At 40.3% G+C, this 22,995-nt stretch overlaps 1 protein-coding gene across 2 annotated transcripts in view; it reads right to left on the bottom strand.

The window, feature by feature from the left end:
• TBC1D12 (TBC1 domain family member 12) overlaps nucleotides 1-20,816 on the bottom strand; it is a 34,165-nt gene extending 13,349 nt beyond the window's left edge. The window contains exons 1-3 of one of the 2 annotated variants that reach the window (XM_053451282.1): nucleotides 19,851-20,816; nucleotides 6,199-6,322; nucleotides 3,128-3,184 (exon numbers count right to left, since the gene is read on the bottom strand). In XM_053451282.1, the coding sequence (XP_053307257.1) occupies nucleotides 3,128-3,184; nucleotides 6,199-6,322; nucleotides 19,851-20,581 (912 nt within the window). In that variant the 5' untranslated portion in view covers nucleotides 20,582-20,816. The remainder of the gene's footprint in view (nucleotides 1-3,127; nucleotides 3,185-6,198; nucleotides 6,323-19,850) is intronic. The other variant, XM_053451283.1, reaches the window with a different exon arrangement.
• Nucleotides 20,817-22,995: the final 2,179 nt, after the last annotated feature.

Consider the following 22,995-nt stretch of genomic DNA (forward strand, 5'->3'; position numbering starts at 1 on the left):
CAATATGTCGTCTGCAATCACACTGCTGTAGTGATGATCTTTCCAACCTGTGAAAACGATCCATGAACAAATAGAAAAGGCTTCCAAAGACTTGCATCCATGGGAATAGCCATGGAAAGTTGGTTGCTCCGCCAACGGAATGTAAGTAAAGGGAATTAAATGCTTTCCAGACAAGATTGTTATTTTATTTTTTTTTTGAGGTTTCAATACTAGACTGGAAGGATGCTTGTGAGCCATTCAACAAGTCTATAGAGAAAACATATACATTGACTTCAAATCGGTAGCCATTACCTCTCTTACATTGAAGGAGCATGCATTATTTAATACGGAGCCTTAAAAGGAAGATGTTTTATCACTATCAGTTAAAAAATGAGCTTTCATATTGCGCATTTTCTTTTTTTGCAAAACAGAACGCTACTACACGTTCTCCATTTTTAAATATTTTTGTTCTAGCTAATAGATTTCATTGGTATCGGCATAAAGAATCATCTTAGCGTGGTGTTCGAGCAAGTCACCGCATGACTGACTACAATGGCAGGCTCAAGGTCTAAAGATAAATGATTGAAAACAGGAAATAAAACCATTTTATGAATGTAGGCCAACATTACTGTATAGAGCACTGTGTTTACTGCTGCAGAAAAAAAAAGAAAAAATACATTTTCCCAACGCCCTTTACATTATATTATACTCACACTCATATAATCTCGATTGACATGTATTTGCCATCGCTCATTAGTGTACATAAATCCCCGAAAAGTTTGTACCATTTTATATGGTACCATATTTGATAATGCATATTTTTTATTAATATTTTTATATTTCATTTAGTTTTTTTTAGTTAAAATACAGTTATAGCCATCACAAAATGTGTGCCTTTTGAACCCCAGACTAAAAACAGTGTGGAGAACTCCCCGTAACCACTGGAGTAATTCAATTACTAGTTTGTGATGACAGGAAACCACTTGTTCATTAAAATACTAATTTGTGGTTCTGTAATTCCATTCCGAACAGAAGATGATATCATAAACTAGCTCTGGTTTGAACCCTTGACTTCCAACTGAAGGAGTTCCACGTTTTACAAAGTGCTTTATGGAAAGAGCTCTTTGCCTTATTTCAAAATGAAATACGTAGCGTACTTGTACATACTCTATTTTACAATAAATTTAAAATGGTTTTAACTCAAAATATGATTGAAAACCACATCGCTATTACATTTATTGTAATAGATTAAACAGAACAGATACACATATTGGCATTAGGGTGTAGACATTAATGGCTGTGTGTTGAGTTATTTTGAGGGGACAGTAAATTTACACTGTTATACAGGCTGTACACTCACTACTTTACATTGTAGCAGAGTGTAATTTCTGCAGTGTTGTCACATGAAACGATAAAATAAAATAGTTACAAAAATGTACACTTTTGATGGATACTGTATATACGAAAGGATTGCTATTGAGTCGTGAAATTGTTCTTGATCAGTGGCACAGGAGAGAAGGGATGTAATGATTCATACGGCTTGTCTTCAGCCGCGCATCACACTCACAAGACACACAACACACAAACGTTTCATTATTAAACACTATATAGACTTTTATTTTTAGCTGCAAGGGGGCACTGAGGGCTAATGGCTACAAATAGCCAGTCTGTCATGTGGGGTGCAGAGGCTGTTCTATTGCATTCTTGGGTGCTAGCTTCCATACCGCGTATACGTATGGTTTATGCCGTGTTTAAGAAGACGTTCTATTCACTGTTGTGCCTTTTACTACCTCATTTTCAAAATGCAGGAAACGCCGGCAATGGTGAACGGCTGCCCAGTCGCACCGGTCCAGAGCGGGCAATACCAGCTTTGTCATAAATGACCATGCATTTTGGCTGCCTTGACTGAGAAATATAGAATAAAAGGAAAACACGACAGCCCTATATGAAGACAACGATATGGTGTTAATTTGAATTATCATACAGAATAGATAAATCTGCACGTAATTTGTCTTTTCACTGATTCTCCAATTATACCCCTTACATCTCATATATATTATATATATATATATAGAAAATATTAAAGCACAAGGTGGAAAGTGATGAGGCACTGGCACATTTTAGGCGTTTACTGATCTGAAATCTCATCTCACCACATGGATTGCTCTGATTTTCCATATCTATTCTTGATGCCTTGCTCTACAGTTTAAAGGGAATAGGCAATTCCAACATATATGTAAAGTGCAATCGTTTCAGTTTTCTATAGCTGAAACGCCTGCGTTCCTGTTAATACACATCAGTAGCAGCCAGTGCTCACAGACAATCGTATGGTCATACCTAGAAAGTCCCCAGGTATACCACTACACCTGCAGCAAGGGCTCGCCATGAAGCAGATAATCACCTGCCTTACCCCAAGCACCCAGCACAGACCCAGATTTCCAGGATCATTCATGGTAGGAGTAACATTGCAGAAAAGTTTAGATTCATTTCATTTATAAATGAGAATTACATTTACTTTTAGCTCTTCACAGAAATAATTTGCAGCTCAATTAGTTAATAAAATTGCATGCGATTAAAACATGCAGCGAATGACTTTGGCAGATTTACATATTTTATACTTTAGTGAGTTTGTGAATTTAATAAGTATTCTCAGTGATTCATTGTTTTTGCTCCTTCCACATTTGGTCTCATTCATATGCAGAAGCCTAGCATGCGAGAGATGTCACAAAAGCTGGGAGATTTAATAATCGCCCTTGGTCTTAAATACTCAAAAGCTCAGTTTCCCATTAAAACAATCTTAAAAGGGAGCGTTATTACACAGTTTGATTTTGTTTTAAAGGAATGGCAGGTGAATAATTAGAATTTTGGTATATTTTAGCTTAATAAAAGGAGATATATCCATATGTCCTGTATTTAGAGATTGTTTTCTAATGTTTATATTTTTGGTGCAATGAAGAACTGGAAGTGCATGTGCAATGTGACCTAAATTACAAAAAAGATGCGCTAATTGAAGGCAGTGACTCTAGGTGATGTTTTAATAACCGTGCGTGAATGAACATTCCATGCAGTTTTCGGTGTTACGCAATTGACAGATGGCACATGCATTGAGAAAGGTGGGACTAGAAAATGAATATATTAAATTCCATACCCCTGTGTTTAAAAGATTTGGCGTGGAGACTGACGATAGACTGCCAGAACTGTCATCCTAATGAGAAAAACAGAATTCAAGCCATAGTGAGATACACCACAAGTGAAAATGTGAGCACAATAACACAAAGAAATCGGCAAGCATGACACAAGTTGAGCTATTGTTCAATATTGTGTTAAAAACATTCATTTTATGAACCATTTTTCTCTCAAATGCCCTATATTTTAACATTGAAGGGCACTATCAACCCTAAAGTGTGAAATAAAACTTAATAGCTCTCCTAGATTAAAGATTCGTTAGCATGATTTATTCTATTCCATTTACAAAAGCCCAACACCAAAATAGAAATGGATAGACTGTCAAGATAAACACATACACTCTTGCACACATTTACCCACATAAACAAACACCCTAAGCATACACACAGATACACACTTTACTTGCCCATACAAACACATCTGCCCCAATATACAAACTTTTCTTCACACAGAAACTTTCAAAACACAAACACACACTCTCTTCCTCTTCGCCCTACCTTTTGCTTTAGCTCATGGTGGACCTACATGGTCTGCTCCTACAGACCTTCACTACTGTGCTCGCCGGGTACATGGCTTAAAAACTGAGTGCCAGAATATGGCATCATACCCTGAAACTCAGCATCGATAGCAAGCACATAAGGGAGCACTGAAGTGAAGGCCTATGTGTGTGTGTGTGGGGGGGGGGGAATGGTGCTAAAAAGTGGTCTTCTTACCCCAGAAACAGATCAGCAGGAACATTTTATTAGCTCCTACAGTAACAATATTAGCTACTGTACAGAGAAATGCTAGTATTTCAGAGCAATACACTAATATAAAACGCAAAGAAAGATTTGTATTTAATGTTACCATTCAAGCCTTATTAATAAGAGTAATGTAAAAAATGAATAAGATAATAAAAGAAAGAAAAAAAAACAATAAAGGCCAAATGTCAGTTCTGCAGTCAAAACACTTATACTCCTTTCAAGTAATTGACTTTGTCCTTAAAGACAACTTCAGGAAAGGGTGTGGAAACATGGGAACATACTTGAGAACTACAAACATTTCCCCATACAGCTCAGGTCAGATGTCAAAATTATCATTAAATTTACAGCATGTGGAAGAAAAATAGCATTTCTGTGTAGAATAACCCAGCTTAAAGGGGAGCATAATGTGCGTGTGCACTGGTAAGCAGGGGCGTAACTAGAAACCACAGGGTCCTGGGGCAATACACGAGCTTACACATTCACGCTCACACACCAACATTCATGCTTACATACATAAAATGTGTGTGTGTATATATATATATATATATATATATATATATATATATATATATATATATATATATATATATATATATATGTGTATATATACACACACAAACGCACACACACCTCCCCTCCCTGCTTTAAAGGGACACTCCAGCTTTCATATGCACTTTAATGCCGAGAGGTCCCATTAAATGTACACAAATGTCCTCAATGCAAATATATTACTTTAATATTCATTATTCTTTGGGATAGCCCCCATGGGACATTAAACTGACCCTATAGGGAAGAAATTTATTGGGAGAGCGTGTATACAAGCTCTCAGTGACTGAAGTCTTATGAGCCGATATTTAACATGCCTAACTAAGAACCAATGTGACACTGTGATAGTAGAATGCTAAAAGCACACTATCCACATACTCACAGAGCAGTATGCATTCTCCTGCTATATCCAATACACTGCAAAATCGCTAAGAATTATTCATTTGCTATAGGAATTTGTAGCCAATAAAACAGGAAAACTCTGGTTGCATGTATGGTTTCTGTGACAGACTAAGAAACTTGCACTGTATGTGAGACGGCATCAAAATACAGTGTCACTTTTAACCCATGGTGCACCCGAGGGGGAGGGGTGACTATAATGCCCACCCCTCGAGAAGCACCAGTTGGGGAGATCACAGACCTCCATCTAACCGTCTCAATGTCAAGGCAGCGGTAGGTCGCTATCCCGGGCGCTCTGCACTGAATCTACATCCACTGACCGGAAGGCAGAAAAAGAAGAAGAGGAGCTCAGGTGAAGGAGGAGTAGGAGGAGGAAGATGAAAGGGAAGAGCTACAGAAAAGGAGACGGACGTAGAAAAGGTAGGAAGATATTTTAAGAATGTGAGAAAGCATAAGTAAGTCTGTGAGTGTGATGGGAGTTATTGTATACCACCGTCAGTGCCTGGCTCAGTATAAAGTGATTGGAGTAATGCTACACCACCATGAATGTCTTGCTCAAGTATATAGTGAACACGTATATAGAATATATGAAGTTATTGATCAATTTGCAGAAAAAAGGCTTAAAAAGGTAGAGGATGTAAATCAATTTAGCTTTGCAGAATAGACTGTACGGTCATTTGGACCTGTTCTTTTGGGGTTTTGTTATTATAGAAAGCAGTATTATGTGTTCTGTGAATGTTATTTGTTTAAAGTCATGTATGTGTGGAGGGTACCAAATATTCTTGGTATGCCCCTGGGCTTGGTATGCTCCTCAACTGCCTTTGCACAGAGCTGATTTTTCTCCTTTAAATGTGGTTCCCATCAAGAACACCATTTATTAGATAGTCCTGCTGTGCCCAATGAAGTCTCTGGTGCTCAGGAAAGTTGAAACTTCAATGCGCATGCGTTCGCACTCTTATGCAGCGTGAGCAAGTGTGTAGTTACTGTAGGCCAACACATAAGCTAGGCCAATCTACTGCTTTTCTCCTGTAAGCTTATAGTAAAGGTAACAAATTTCTATTTGAAAAGACCAGCTCTCTTGTGTTTACACATGCAATCTCTCTCACTCTCTACATATATATATTTATAACTCCGGGTACTAGAATGAATAGACATGCCCAAATCACACACAAAATTACTGAAGCTATGAAAAGCTATTTGTATTCCACAGCTAAATCTAAACTGTATTGTTTTGAAAATAAAAAAAAATGTTTCTACTGTCTTAATATAAACATTAAGTGAACATGATGAAATGTATTTTGAGATCACAGGTTACTGAAGAAATATATATGTTGGTTCCGCTTACCTGCTGAATGATCTTGGAGTCTTTCTGAACATTCTCTCTAGGAGGAACTTTCCCAAACAATTTCCAGCCTGGAGCACTCAGCGCTGAAGCTTTCACATCTTTTGATCTTTTCGAGAAGAAGTTCCTTTGAAGGGAGAAAGCATATGTTTTAATGGCATGCGCTAAATATTAAGCTACATCTGTTGTCAGCTGTGATGCCGAGATGCTTACAATTTGTCGGAATGTCAGATCGTTATCTAATAGCGCACAGGCACTCATGTAACACATTTTCATATTAACATTTAGCTACACAATCAATGTGTCTGAGAAAAAACGTTCATGCTAAAGCAAGGAAAACACCATTAGGGAGTGTAAATCATGTTGTGTATTAGGCAAGGGTTCAAGGGTGTGATGTTGATGCAACGCAACACCACATAAGCTTTCAGGGTCACGGAGATTTGCGGAAACCTGTAAAATATGGAGGCGGGGGAGGGGATTTAAAAAAGCAGGAAGAGGCTCTTTAAGGAAAATGGCATGTGACCAGCACTGCGTTATCAACTAAGATCACAACAAGCACTCCTGAAGCCATATATATGCCAGGTATTTTGTGTTTTTGTACAATAAGATCAGCAAACTCAAACTTTTTCTGCTTTACTTGGAGTTGTGATGTACTTCAGGTCCCTCTTGCTAATGTGACTATATGTAGCAGGCTCACCTAAACTAAAGCAGTCGCCTTTGGATCAACCCATCTAGTAATACAGGACATGGCAAGTAACAATCCTCTTAATATACCAACTTTAATGGCATATCTACAAGTCAAACAACCAACCAGGTATCACAAACATCAAGAGTGAGAAACGCGTCCACGCCGAAAGTCAAAAGTCAAGCTTCTGGTTTAACATTAGAAGATACGCCTTCTCTTGATGACACAGTAAAAGGAGTCACAGGAAAAAACACATTTAAGAACCCAATAAAGTCATCAGTCTTCAAGTAGGTGTTTCATCACATTTCAACAACTAAGCGGTTTTAACCACCCACTGAAATCCAACACTTTAAAGAAGAAAAAAAAATAAAAAAATCACCATTTAAAGCCAAGAATTATTTCTTTTGGGAGACTGGCATGTGTTTTCTTCTTTCTAAAAATCTTGTGATCTACCACAGCTATTTCCTCTATTTTTTTTTCCCTTCCCAATGAATACAGAGTGAAACCATGTGTCAAAACATCTTCCCTGAAGCTAAGCAGAAAATATGCAGCGGATGTTCAAACCTATATCAGACTGTTCCATAACCTGATGTTCTTAGCCGTCTTTAATTTAGTGATGACAGTTTGGGGATAATATCAGTAAATCACGACTCGAAATAGATTGTCCACATGTTGTCCACCATGGTCCATCTACCGTTGGTAAACTAAACTACATTCTGCGTGTCAGTTAAATTGGAATGGTCCAAAAATATAACTAAAATACATTAGTAAGAATACAGTTAAATTAGAGGAAATTTCATAAAATGTATGGTCTATATAAACAGTTTTGTTTAATGTTCGCTTTGTATTTTATATATAAAAACAGATTCAATTACATCATTAAAAAAAGCATAGTATATAATAAACAGTAAAAAAGCAACTCAAATAGAAGATTTGCTTCCATACATAGGCACTATAACTACGAAAGATAATTTGCAGATCAAAAATAAATCGACCAAAAAGTCCTACGCCTGATCAAAGACCACTCTTCTCTATATTCAAAGAACATGACTGAACAAATAAAGTATAACAGACAAATGTTTCAGTAGATCACATCCATTTCTACCTAATGAGTCAAGTCAGCCCATCACAAACAGACCACTGATAAGAAGCGCTCATAATGGGATATTGGTCTGGAGAACCAGGTGAATACTCCTACATTTAAATGAATATTAGTATTTAGTAGTATATCACTGTGCCTTAAGGAAACTAGGAAGAACAGGCATCTGCCTTTTGATGCCAACTACTTCTATAGACGTCCCTACGTCATGGATTCATCTCCAAAATCACTTCTTTGCTTTCCTAGTAGAGATAATTGTGTCCCAGGGGAGGCAAACGGTATAGACATTGAGGAAGGAGTCCTGGTGGCCTCAAAACATTTGTTAATGTGCTTTAGCTCATGTATGTTGGTGGCGGTGGCAGTGTTCATCTATGCATTTGTCCTCATTTGCTGTTGTGGTTAAGTTAAGTATGTATGTAGAAGCACAGCCATATAGTCCAAGCTTGTTTACACCCTGAAACATTCTGCTTGGCTTGAGAACACCCAAGGTTTAACATGTAGGCACAATAATATAATGCAAAAAAATACACTCAATATTATGTGTATTCATTTTGTGTTGTTGTGCGTTTGGTCTTGAGTGTATTGCATATCGTCTGTCTGAACAGGAACATAAACACCGGATGCCATTGTGAATTATTTATAACCTAAGGATTACTATACCCGTGCACTTTGCTGCAGAATATCTTAAATATCATAATGAGTTAAAATAAAAATAGGAAGCAATCTGGTTCAGGTGCAATAGGATAATAGTGTGGGGTCCCTTTTGCAAAGTGATCCTTTGCCCCCCCCCCACATTTACTGTGCAGGGCATCTCATGGACGTGATATACTTCATCAGGGGAGGGCTGGCAGCCTAAGGCCTGGGGGGCAAGTCTAGTCAACTGGCCCATTGCACCATCAAAGCGGCTGCGAGCGACATTGAAAGCGGCCGTCGTGCGGCAGTCACTCCACCAGCGCCTAATGAAATTAAAGTGGCCGGCGTGCACACACCGCATGCCTCAGCTCTTCACTATATACTAAGCCAAACATTGATGTGGTGTAGGCTTACCACTTTAGTGACTGGCATAGTATATAGTAGGGATGCACCGAAATGAAAATTCTGGACTGAACACATACATACACACATATATATATATATAACAACAATCACAATCCTATCATGCCCAGGTTCTAGCATGTGCTGGCTGACTTAGCGTGATAGGAGTGTGATTGCTGTTTGCAATTTATATTTATATATTATATATATATAAATATATAAATATATATATATATATATATATATATATATATATATACACACACACACATTAATACTGTCATTGAATTATTCTGTCCAATAAAAGTGTTAACACACCGAAGTTGGACCAAAAAATAATTTATAACAGCAATCACACTCCTTTCATGCCTAGGCAGCCACTACATGCTGGAATCTGGGCATGAAAGGAATGTGATTACGGACTCCCTATGCCAAGCTATCCCCCCACACTTACACATCCATGCTATCTGAAACCCTCATTCACAAACATTCAGCATAACACCCATCACTCTCACACACTTACATTCAGCATAACACCCATCACTCTCACACACTTACATTAGGCATAACACCCATCACTCTCACACACTTACATTCAGCATAACACCCATCACTCTCACACACTTACATTCAGCATAACACCCATCACTCTCACACACTAATCCACTCTCTCCTACCTTTTCTTCTTTCACTCCCACTTTTCCTCCTGTTCTTCTTCTTCTTCCTGTCATGTGCACTGAGCGCGGAAGACGGTGTGCATGGCTTCAGTGTTGTGCGCCGGGACTTGATGTGCACAGCCACAGTTGCTGCGCGCATCGTTTCTGAAGGCGTGCCGGCATGGTGGCACCCCTCAGATGAGCGGCAGCCGCATGACGGCCGCATTCAATCCTGCTCGCGGCTGCTTAGTTTTTAACTTTGCGGCCGCAGCCGCATTGAATGCTCGTCTGCCGCTCGTCCGTCCGGCCCACCGGCCCGGATTTAGGGCGGCCTGGGGGGCAATTGCCCCCCGGCCCAGCCCGCCCCTGTACTTCATGCCAGTCAGCTCCAGCACTGGTTCTGGAAAGTTGCGCACACGCATGGAAAGATCTCCCATTTGACCTGGCCCACACACAAATGGTTCCCCACGAAACCTGGCAAATAAAAATCACATTGAAAATGCTATTGCAGGATAATAAAGAGTATAGATTATTAAAGTGGCCTGAGGCAGCGTCATAACCCAATGTGCCATTCAATGTACCGAACAACAGTATAGCTGATCAGGTGAATGGGTGGTCTAGGGATAAAACACAAGGGCATAAGCAACCAGTAAGTGATGTCTTGGTAGTTGCTAGTTGTAGCTCTCCCATAATCATCACATAACATTACATTAGATGGCCCTGCTCAGCAAATAAAGCGTTAAAAAATGAGAAAGAGAGAAAAAGAAAAGAAAGAGAAAGAGAGAAAAAGAAAAGAAAGAAAAAGAGAAAAAGAAAAGAAAGAAAAAGAGAGAAAAAAGAAAGAAAAAGAAGAGAAAGAAAAGAAAGAAAAAGAAAAGAGAGAAAGAGAAAAAGAAAAGAAAGAAAAAGAAAAGAAAGAGAAAGAGAAAGAGAAAAGAAAGAGAAAGAGAGAAAGAGAGAAAGGGAAAGAAAGAGAAAGAGAAAGAAAGGGAAAGGGAAAGAAAGAGAAAGAAAGGGAAAGGGAAAGAAAGAGAAAGAAAGAAAGAGAACGAGAAAGAAAGAGAAAGAGAGAAAGGGAAACAGAAAGAGAGAAAAAAAAGATAAAAGAAAGAAAATGTACTTTGTTTTTTTTTTAATTCTTCATTATTTTCCCCTTAGCTTTTAATAAGTCTTTGTGGTTAAAACAGTACAGGACGGTCACCAGTCTGGGACCCCGAGGGAGATCCTCATAACCATGTCACTTCTAAATAATTAAAATGACTTGCATAATACTTCTTCTTGTAGCAACGGAACACGGGTGAATGCATTTTAAACAGGTTTGTGGTCAGATATCAGTGCAACATACTTTATGTTTTATGATAAATTAGCAAGTGGCATGAACTACACGTGTTACTTATTCCGGCACGTTATTAGACATGCTTTACAAAACACTTGCTTGAATCGCAGAAATGTAGGCGGCACGAATCTCAAAACAAAATAAACACAAAACTTGGCCTATACGACAATTTGTTTAAAAATACAAAGTTTGATATTTTCTTCTGATGTATCTCACTGACTACTTTGTATCGGCACAAAGGATAGTGAAACGTCACTGCTTAGAAGAACAAGCTAATTATTACGATGTTATATAGCACCATCATATCCCGCAGCGCTGTACAATGGGTAAACCTGACATAACAAATAGTACATAATTCGACTTACAGAGCAACAGGAATGGAGGGCCAGTGATAACATTTACTAATTACCTACATAATTATCAGGCACATCGGAGAATCTAAAAATAAAGCTCAAATAAGGCAAATGAAACTGGATTTTATTCCAAATAGCATCTTTGATGCAGGCAAACTGTATAATATTTGTTTTCCTTCTGGACTTAGAACTGTCAGTCTGCATTCAAATGAAAAATAAGTCTGCTAGAAAACCTTATGCTTCCTTTGCTCTACTCAATGGATTACGGCACAATTTCACAAATGAAACATTCTAATTTTAACAAAAACTAAAAAGCTGAATATAGTAGACTGTTTGTTTCTTGTGAAGAAACTATAAAGCATAAACCTAGCGAATGGAGCTGTAAAGATGACACTGTATGCCAACAAGCCCATCTGTTCAAACAAAAATAATTCAGGCATCCAATCGACTCATCTTGCGATGAATGAGGCTACTCGAGAGCGCTGAAATTCTAAAAATATAATCTTCTTCCTGCAATGAAAAGTAACGAGTAAAAGGTGGATACAAAGGAATAAAGTCTAACTATACAAGTCACCTGGGAAAAGGACAGGAAAAAGCTGGATACAGATAACGCTGCAGCTTCCTACGCTCGTCACTACGCTCATATTTAGGCCAAGCCCATGGAAACCACTTTGATGGCCTTTCTGGCTACACATACCTATTCTTAAAACATAATCACATAATCCTGCATTTAAAATGAAACTGGAACACAATACAAAAAGCTCAAAACGTAACATACTAGTTTATTTTTTCATAAAGACAGATATTAGCACCGTTAGTGACAATAAAGTAACACCGGTTACAGTCATACTCATGGCAGCTGTGCTCTGTTGCCATTATCCATCATCAATAAGCCACATGTACTTATTTGTATATGACAGCTGAGTGGTCCCTTTAAATGTTCACGTGGTCCGCTTTGTAAGTGGACGTGCATTAGTCCTTTCCTCGCCCCCCAGCTATTTGGCGAGCAAAAGAGGTTTGCTCCTTGTGAATTCCCCCTCCTCAGGCATTCCATTGATTTGAATGGCAGTGCTTTCCTGACAATCATTGGTTGATTAAAGCAGCCAATCAGTGGAGCAAAACACTGCACAACGGCGTTGAAGTTAGCATTTAAAGAAGACATGCATGCTTTATTAGTCATTCTTTTTTTCCTGGAGCTGCCTAGGATACTTGAGTGTTCCATTACTGCTATTACCATCACCTTAATTCACGGTCATCCTGATGTAAGCCTTCCATACTCTGAATTTATGAAGAAAGGAATGTTTGTTGTTTTTTTGTTTTTTTTTTTTAACAAATAAAGATAAAATACCCAACAACCCACTTATGTTCCCAGATGGTTACGTTACACACTCGGCATGTAACAGATTGGGGCGCCTCAGTGGAAATCACAAAGATTTCGATCCTGCAAGCTTGGAAACACTGCGATGGAACGAAACAGCCAAGAATATGGACTATAAATATTTGCATGCAACAGATACAATACAGCTTTGTTCACTTTGTTGCCCGTCACAATTTTGGAGCAGAGAGACCACCCTTATCATACCGTTCGATTGCAGCTATCAGATGATATAAAGCAATGGCTGGGTTTCTCATAGAAATTCTCAGATACTATAAAGTGCAACGTTGTACAAAACATATTTGCAGGAACTGTTTATGTAATATCTAAAAGGCAACAACATGACAAACATGCGGGTTATCAGTACAAATAAAAAAAAATATTCATGATAAATATCTAAAAAATGCAGAAATGCCAAGTGTGTAAACACAGACCAACGATTTTTCAGGCACGGCACAGCTGACAGTCCTGCCGATATCTGATCTATCACAGTATTTAATACGTTTTCTAGGGTCACAAGAAACCATGGTTGTTATTAAGATTCCTGGCAACATGCGCTCACGTCTTTGGCAAGAGGACAACTAAAGTTCATCAAAAAGGCAAACTCTGCATCTAGGATATGCGATTTCCAAATGAACCACAATGCTGACAAAGAACGATTTTGTTAAAGGAGGAATCGTGACCCAAAAAGAAATTAAGATGATTGTATTCCATATTCCATACAAATGTATGTATCGCAGTCTGTGTCCTGAAATATTAGATGCAGTTGGCATCAAAACCCCATGGTTTTATGAGGCTCTTTATGACTACAGAAGTCTGCACAGACCACCTGTCCATGAAACATGTAGACAACTTGCAGGATTTTACATGTAGTGCAAAAGTATCCAATATAGGCAGCAGCCCAGATTTCAGGACTTGGATGAAAGCAACAGGCGGCTTATAAAATGTGTAATAGAGGGGAGCAGAGTAGGAGCTCCCTACCCATCTGCTGTAAGGCAGTGCTTCTCATTATTGTGATGTTATGATTGCTCTCCTACCTCTATATCTAGGCTAATCCACATTGACATCATCCATGGAGAAGTAGAGACCAAGTGAGTTTCCTGTTGAAGAGTCAAGTGCCCTGAAAAAGCTCTTCTTGCAGCAGGGAGGTAGGGGACTATCCTCTGCCAACGTGCAAGCCATCCTTAAGTGCCAATTTCCCCCAAAAAATTAATTCACATTGAAGTGCATGAACCGTAATCACAGGGTCATTTAACATTAAGGGATTTCTTAAGAGCTACTACATATTTTGGAATAGCGTTTTACAGTGCTAAATGTACTTAGGCCAAGCGAAGCAGTAGATATTACTGTAAAATCTTGCATAATACACAATATTACACTATTGGATTATACTAGATATTGACGTGTTGATGTAGAAACAAGGCACTAGTATGCAGAAAACAGTAGAAGGGAAGCTTTGATTGCCACTCAAAGGGAAGCCACTCATGCGCAACGCTAATCCAGACCCAGAAACAAATCCACAATGTAGCCGGATTCCTCTACCAAATCAGTGATAGAAAGCTAAAAACTCCTTCTTTCTCGTAGTTCAAGAATCTTATCAATGGGATCTTGGAACGAGGGGAAGGCATGCAAGTTATGTTTACTTTCACCAATGTCCCTTTTCCTGACAGTGAACAATACGAAGAACTCTGTAAGAGTAACACACCCTAACCACAACAAAAAGGTTTACAAAACACAGGGGGAATAAAACTATGGAGTTCTGGACAGCAGATAGGAGAAATCTACCAAACACAAACTCAGACTGAGGCAGCAGCGAAGCAAACGAATAAGAACCGATGTCACAGGAGCAGTACTAAGTGCTCCGGAGAGTTTGTGGGAAACCCTCTGCAGATGCTCTTGGCTTTTCAGACTGATCCCGAGATATCCAACAGGCTGAAGTGCCCCTGTGCTGGCGGGGATCTACCCTCAACTCTGTATATAGAGTGAATGAAAACATGCACCATCCAATGTCTGTTTAGGGAGCAATACAGCGCCATCAGTGAAATCAATGTGTTATACCTCACCGATGACCACAAAACCGGCATTACTGGTTCCTTTGCATGTGTTATCAAGCTACAATCTTTATCTGAATCAGAATCAATTTAGTAAGTTTCAAGTCTATGCACTAAAGGGAGAGTTGTGGCTTTAGCTCTCTCACTTCACTTCTCATTTTGAAGAGGCAACACTAGTCTAGGACATTTCTCCAGCATGAAGTGCTAAGCTGGCCCTGTACAATGCATAAGTCATAATGCATAATGATCGGAGACATTAAGTAAGCATCGCCGTTTTAACTATACATCATACAGGGCCAGAAAAGCTCTTTCTGAAGCAGAAGCTAAGGTGAAACAAAACGGTCTGCAAACTCTCCTATCCACTCTACCTTCAGCAAACAGACTTTGTTGCTGCTATAATCTGACATTTTACGAAACTCAAGTATTTTGAATAATTCTGACAACTACCAGCCGTAAATGATAATTAGAGCAGATCTAGAAACTGCCTGTGTGTTTTTTTAAACCAGAAGAAGCTTTTATCCCATAAAATAAGCCAATTTACACTGTAAAAAAATGAATTAAAATAAACAAACCAATATGTAATGATTATGTAATTCTAACTTCCTGCTTCTTATTCCGCAGAGCTGAGAAATAAACTGCACAATAAGCAAGGCGAGATCCGAACTTTGGCGTACATCTGAAGGCACCAAACTGCCCAACAACTTTAAGGCATGGCATGTGACACAAGATGGAAAATTCCGGTTCACTGGAACGAAAACGCCGTACGAGCAATCCTTCCACTAACTGGTAAACCTCAACAACCTGACTCCGGGAGATCAATCCCTGTCAGATGTTTACAGAGCTTTGGTCAATTATAAACAGCATAAAGCGGATTTTATGGGTTGGAAAATGTTTGTAGACTTTAAAAAAACAGGAAAACTTACTTGGATGCCAATCTGACATAGCCAGGGAATATGGACGTCGATGGAATTAGGACACAAATACAAACACAAAAAAAGTTGCCAGATCTATAGGGTACATATAGTACTCCATATTTATTTTACATCAAATAGAACACAATTAGTGTTGGGTAGGGAGCAAATAAAAACCTGCTTTGGGTTAGATTGCTAGTGGTGGTTCCCAAACTGGGGGAAGTATATGAATTTACTTAGGAGTCATTTTCTTTGGTTGTATGCAAATTTTAGGCAAAACTGTTTCTCTAAATTTCTTTTGCTAGAGCGAGATTAGAACGAGGCAAATTATGGCTGAACAAAAGTAACAAAGTAAAGATACCAAGAGAGCTCAGATCTTTAGGGCTCGGAAGCCGTGAACATTAAGAGGTTAGGAATCCAGAGAGGCATGGAGAGCCACGCTAACAATACAAGAGTCATTCAGTCGGAGGGGCTAATCACAAGAGCAGGCACAGCTAGCAGCAAGAGAAGGAATATAGCAGAGCCGCGCACGGCGCTGCCTGGCACAACCCTACAATAATTCAACTGGGGGGGTCAGAAACAAGACACATAAAACATAAGTGCAATTGTGTTTACTGTAAACAGATATATCTTTCATGTTCCATCATGAGGATTCTGCTACACATTAAAGCACTCGCAATCATCAAAAAAGAAAATCACGTTTACAGCACAGCTAGCAGACAAGAGAGCCTTAAACTAAATTAGTCAGCGGATTCTTGCTGGGCCATAATAAATTGCAAAGGTTGACTAGTGGAAGGATAATGAATCCACACCAACACGCGCATGGCATGTGTGCCCGTCTGTTACACTATAAAAATCAAAAGACATTCAGATTTAGTACAATAGATGACTTCCTTATGCATTATGAAGGGCCAAGCTGGCCCCGCCTAATGCCTACAGAGATAGCCCCCTATGCATAGGAACATCTACATATTAACAACCCCTCTTCATATAGCATAATGAAAGAATGGAAAACATCTCCAGTCTTCCCCAAAGCCCAAGTTAATGAGTACACCCCACAATACCATATGTTATTCTAAAATAAACACGTAATGAAGATAGTGAGATCCGCGCACACTCTAACGTTTACGTGTTTCAAAAAGAAATCAAATATAGGTCATCCCACCATCATAGGGGACAACTCATTTCCCCGTGAAGTGTGACATCACTGTTATCATGGCAGTATGCATCGCGACATGCAACCACTCATACCAGTTACCGAATATCAACACGAGGGTGGAAACTGGAAAAATAATTCCCAGTTAATGTTCCTGGGATATTACATCACACAAAACTATTAAATCAGCAAATATTTATCAGAGGAGGAGACTAATGCCCAAAGGGAAGAGCGAGAAAAGGGGGGGGTGCTAGAACTATAGGGCATGATTTAAAGTTATATAGTTGAAAAATGAGGGATAATGTGAGAAAATTCTACTTTACAGAAAGGACATAATATAAGAGCTGGACTATATTCCCAGCAGAAAGCTTGAGGTGCGCATAAAGCCAAAGTGATACAGGGAAGACTGGACAGGTTTTTGGGGGGATTTTTGGCTGTCAATATCTATGCCTATGTTTATTGTATCAAGAACAAGATATTTACAAGTATATGTTTGGATAATAAAATTGTTTCACTTTTACTTGAGAAAAAGTAATCCAAATCTGGACCAACCATAAATCTGCTCTTCATCTGGCGGCTTTCACGGCTGGTAAAGGATTATGGGTCTTGTAGTCCCAACAACAGCACAACAGAGTGCTATCACTAGTGTTCAAATCAGATAGAAAATTGTGCCGGAAGTGAAGTGTATAATGTTTACTATATGAAAACAATTTTTTCTATGATCCAAAATCCTGAGCGCCACATGTCATTTGTTAATTTTCATTGATTTTTCTAAGCTTTACTTAAATAAGAAAAGGGGTACACAGGCTAGTCAACTGGTAACTTTATTTCAATAGCGCCTTTTGCGCCCTGCTAGTACCGACGGCCCCAAGGAACGCTTCAGCCAGCACGCTATGTATCAGTAAGTGGTAACTACGCACAACTAAAAGTACTAGACATATAAAGATATTCACAATCACCGTCTTTTTGAGTGTTATTTGCCTGTAAGAAACAACAACAACAGCAATCATACACTGATGTGAAATATCTTGACAAAATAAAAAAAAAAGTTCTGGAAGCATCATGAATTTCTGTTCCTGGTGCTTGCGAAGCCAACAGCTGTAAAATGGCAAAAATCCGCTGATCGCAGATGACCATATTGCTAAAGAATCATAATCTTGTAATGTGTTCCATGGAACAAGGACAGCTTGAAATAACATCTCCGGCGGCGCTGCACAACCACGCTCCAGATGTGGCCAGTCTGCACATGGCACCATTCCATTGGTATTTTAGCTGCGTTAGCCACACTGTTGCCTAGCAACAGTGCCATCCATGACTGCATCTGCAAAACACTTGGTTGGTCTTTTTACCACACTTGGTGGCTCACTTGAGTCTTTTGGCAGCAGCTCTACATAACCTCCAACGCAATGCCTGTGTTCTCTTAAAGGAAAACCTACCCACATTAATGTACTTCAATCTCCAACATGTAAATATGGTAACTTAGTATTGGTTTTAAACAGTTCAACACGGCCATTCATGATGAAAACAAAAACATAATTGTACTGTTTTAAGCCTTCCTGCAAAGGAGGCATCTGTCGGTACCAAGAAAAGCCCAAAGCAAAGTAGCCAGAGTGCATTTGATTTTTATTTACGGAGATCAAGTATTTACACAGCACCAATTCATCGTCCCAGTAGGAGGAATACACGTAGCGGCTCCATTGTAGGTTTGCAACCCAAAAAAAGCAACCGTAGTGCTCACCGGGGTTGCAGACCAGAAACAAAACGAAGCAGATTACTTGGAGTTATTAACATCACGGTGACAGATCTCACTGGCCTGGGTTTATTATTCCAGTCCAGAAACAGCTACAGACTCTCATAAAACAATGGCTCAGATTGACTCATACAGGTTGCTCATTTCTGATCATCATGCAACGCATCATCAAGCAGCCCAAGCTCAGTGATGACACAATTCAACATTTGGCATAATGAGCGCCAAGGGATCTGGAAGCTCTGCTGCTTGTGGTCTGAATCTGTGTTTCTGATAGTTCTGATCTCTCTTTCCCTGCCCTTTGACAGCGAGTCACAGCACATGCATTCATTACTGTAATGAAAAAGATATGTACTATCCCATGATTCTAATGCAATACCATCAGAAATAAGTCCCAGAAAACTCAGTAACCAGGAGGGCATGCATGTGGCAAGATACTGACACCCATTTCCCAAACCTTTATTCCCATCAATGTTACCTTAACAGCAGTTACCACTATAAGCACCCCACGCTTTCCTTTGGGGGAGCTGGTGGACTGAGCAGCCAACCGGTCACCTTGAGATGAAACTAATTATGATGGTCGTCTAACTGAAGCATTGGCAATGGCAGAAGGGATGAGAAAGCTCATGAACATTTGGGTGCAGTCATAAAAAAAAAGAGGAGATTAGGAAAATTACTGTAACTGGCTGATCATTCAATCAACAAGACCGGCCTGAATTGAAGTGAGGTGGCATATCTCACAAATTGTATTCATCCTACAATGCCAGGCCCTGCAGAAATTAAACTTACATTTTCCGGACACATATTACAGAACCTTTTGCCTGTCTGACAATAAACTTCAAGACTACAATACTTATAATTAAACATGAATGCTGAGTGTCTGCAGACCTTGCACCACAACATGGGTGCAGCTGTCATCACATGGGCTCATGAAGCATACATGATGTACTTTAATATGCATTCTTCTTTGGGTGGGGTGTCAGGGGCAGGGAACTGGCCCTTTAATAAAAGTTTGTGTAACTGATAATATTAATTTTCACAATCAGATTATTACAAAAAAACGGTGTGTTAGTGGCCCATATTTAAAAGAATCAATGAAGCTTTGAGTTCTAGAGTTAGAGTAATCACCATGGAAAGCACCTGGAATGTACATGCTGATTGCTCCGCGTTTAGGACAATTGCCTTTATAATATACGGACCGGTTGCGCTGTCTCCATGGTGATTACACCGTGTAGGGATGCTGCCTCTCACCTGGTGAAGAAGTCGGCGATGCCCATCCTCCAGGGCCTCTCCCCGTCCTGCTCCTGGGGCCCGGGGCTACCCTGGGGAAGGCTCAGCCCATCATCCAGATGGTCGGGAGCGCTTTGCCGCCGGCTCACTTCGTAAGTGTTATGGGAGTTCAGGGTGACATCGAGGAAACGGAATCTGTCCGCCTCGTCCGACACAAAGTAACCAGCCACAGTGTGGGCGCTGACCGGGGATGAGTTGGAGCTGGATGGAGGAGATCCATCGGGAGGAGTCCGTGCAGACGGTGCAGAGTCACTGGGAGAAAACTCCGGTGGAACTCGCTCCTTCAGGGGGTGAGAAGGGTGAGGCAATCGACTGACCGCCGACTCATCCTCGCTGCAGCACTGGCGGTGACAGGAGCATCCCTGGGCCGGGGGCTCATCTTCGCCAGACAGTTTGCAGCAGGAGCCGGCGGGCAGGAGACCACCATTGGGCACTTTCATCTCCTCTGTATGGACGGAAAGGGGCGCTGGCTCCACGGTGCCCCCAGGTAACTCCCCTGCTTCCCCCCGGGGGCAGTATCCCAGATCCCCGTTAGTCATCCTCATCCCAGGACCGGTGATGTAGAGATGGAGTATGTCCGGTCTCCCCGCCTCCTCTTCTCCTTCCTCTTCCTCAGTCAGCCCTTCCCTGTCCTCTCCGCAGCGGTAAAACACAGGAGCCCCCTGTCCGCCGGCATCCTCCGGTCCCACCATTTGCTGCCTCAAGCTCCCAGCCGCCCTCCTCAGCACCCACTGCGGCCTAAGGCTGAGGGTGACAGGGTAGGGGTGGCCAGCCCCCCCAGGAGCAGAACAGGGGCCGCCACCAAGCTGGGCTCTGACGCTCCGTGGCTGAAGGTGATGACCGGCCCAGGCACCAAGAGCTACTTATTTTTACAATATGTAGTCCGGGAATGTGTGACAAACCTTCCCCCGGCGCGATGTCGTTACATGTTCCGTAAATACGGAAGTTAAGGGTCCCGGCTCCCGGTGGATTATGGGAGTTGTAGTTCCAAAGATAGGGCGGTGTCGCACAGGAGACGGCGTCAGGATGTAAGGTCACATAGACAGCGATGCAGGCCTATTGAAGGTATATAATACTATGGCTTAAAAGCCCTTTGCACAATACTTATGCATTAATACATGAAATGCTCCATATGATAATAGGTAGCGGTGTTTTTAGCAAATTACATACGAAATTACCCCCCAATTCTATAGTTAAATATGTGCAGTTATTTGGGGCATAGTCCTCCATTTTTTTAAAAAAATATATTTTTTAATACTTATTGAAGTGGATTTGTGCAGGGACCCCCAACTCATTTTGCAGCACGCAGATTAATGTGCGAATTCTATTGATTTTAGACATAATCCCCATTCCCCTGCCTGTTGTGAAGGGACAGTCCAGTCCCAACATGCACTTTAATGCTGCGCAGTCCCTTTCCATTCTTCTGTTGGCCCATTCTCCAAATACATGGATAATTCTCCAAAATCACTTCAAAGGCATATTCCCCAAAAATGGTTTTGAAATAGGAAAACACTACTTGTAATTATTGCCCCATAACATGAAAAAAAACCCATAAAAACATTGGGTATTTCTAAACTCAATACAAATAGTAGAATCTAGCAGGTAGCTTTTATAGATGAGTAAAAGATCTCTCATAGTTTCACCATATTTTATACATTTTTATAGTAAATAATGATACAATCAAAATAATGATATTTAAGGAAAGCACTTCATGTCCTGAAAAAAAAAACAATGTATAACTTGTGTGGGTTCAGTAAATGGGAAAGAAGAAAATGACAGCCAAACACGAGCAGCGAAGGAATGTTAAAACGGCCATTGTCACGAAGGGTACATAAAATAAAATCAGCCATTGTCACGAAGGGGTTAAATATTTTCGAGAGCAGATTGTAGTTTGGCAACGCTGGGTCTCTTGTAGCAGTCCCAGAAAAGAAACTGTTCTGTAGTGTCGTGGAGGCTGCCGATTAACTTCTGACCCAATTTGCAGCATCCCCTCCTGTGCCTTACATGCTAAGGTCCGTGGAGCAGACAAACATATATGGCTGCTCGCTACCATGGTAACAGACACTGAGGCAGCAAGAATTAAAGTCACAGCATGCTGCCAGCTGATCTGTTGTGAAATCATGCTGGTAAAACCACCTGATCCCTATTGCCACCTTGGGCTCAAATGTTTTGATGTGAAAATTACCTCTCCATTCTAGCACCTGCTAATAGAAAAATGGACCAAAAAGATTAATAAAATTTAATAAAAAATGAATGTGTGTGTTTAATAATAATATTCATATCTATGAATAGCTTTATGTGTCTCCCTGGGAAAAATGTGCCAAAAGCATCAACATTAACAAGAGTTAAGTGCTATCTAATGTAACATAAATCCTATATATTTATATAATGTTATGTATTAAGAATGTCATAAATGTAAGAAAGTATTTTATCACCATAATGTTACACGAAGTAGAAGAAAAAAACACAAGACATTTTGTTATCTCCAGCTGTAAAGATCAGTTCTCTTTGACTCATGTCTTTGTCCTTGGTACAGAGAGGAAGATATCTGAATTGCACCAATAGCTCTAAAATGTTTGCACAGCATAATACAAAGTATCGTAAAGATTGAGATATGCTCTTGGAAAAATAACTTGTACTCCTATCACTTAAGACTTGCTTGAAAAGTGAGTTAATACCGCATTTTTGTTCCTATTCTTGGGGTCTAGTATTGGGACACTTAACCACCTGACCACCAACGGGAACTTTTATGACACGGCCCTGGGTGGGGAAAGTTTCGTCACACAGTGCGTGGGTGCCAAAGCAGTAAGCTGCAGGCAGGCGTTAGGCGGCCATAGGGCCACATAGACGTCTGTGCATCTCCAGCGATGCTCAGTCAGCCTTCGGATCGGTGAAATCTGCAAGAGAGGTAAGGGGATGCGGGAGAGTGAACAAATGAGGGCAGAGGTGGCACAGGCAGACTATTTCAGGGGCAGGGGTGGCACAGGCAGGCTGCTTCAGGGGCAGCAGTGGCATGGGGAGGCTGTCAATGTCTGCCTTAGTGTATAGTGATAGGGGTTATGCTGCACTACCATCAATGTCTATTCTGTTTTCTTTCCAGGTGACA

Source organism: Spea bombifrons, chromosome 11 (genome assembly GCF_027358695.1).
Source record: "Spea bombifrons isolate aSpeBom1 chromosome 11, aSpeBom1.2.pri, whole genome shotgun sequence".
Lineage (NCBI taxonomy): Eukaryota > Metazoa > Chordata > Amphibia > Anura > Pelobatidae > Spea > Spea bombifrons.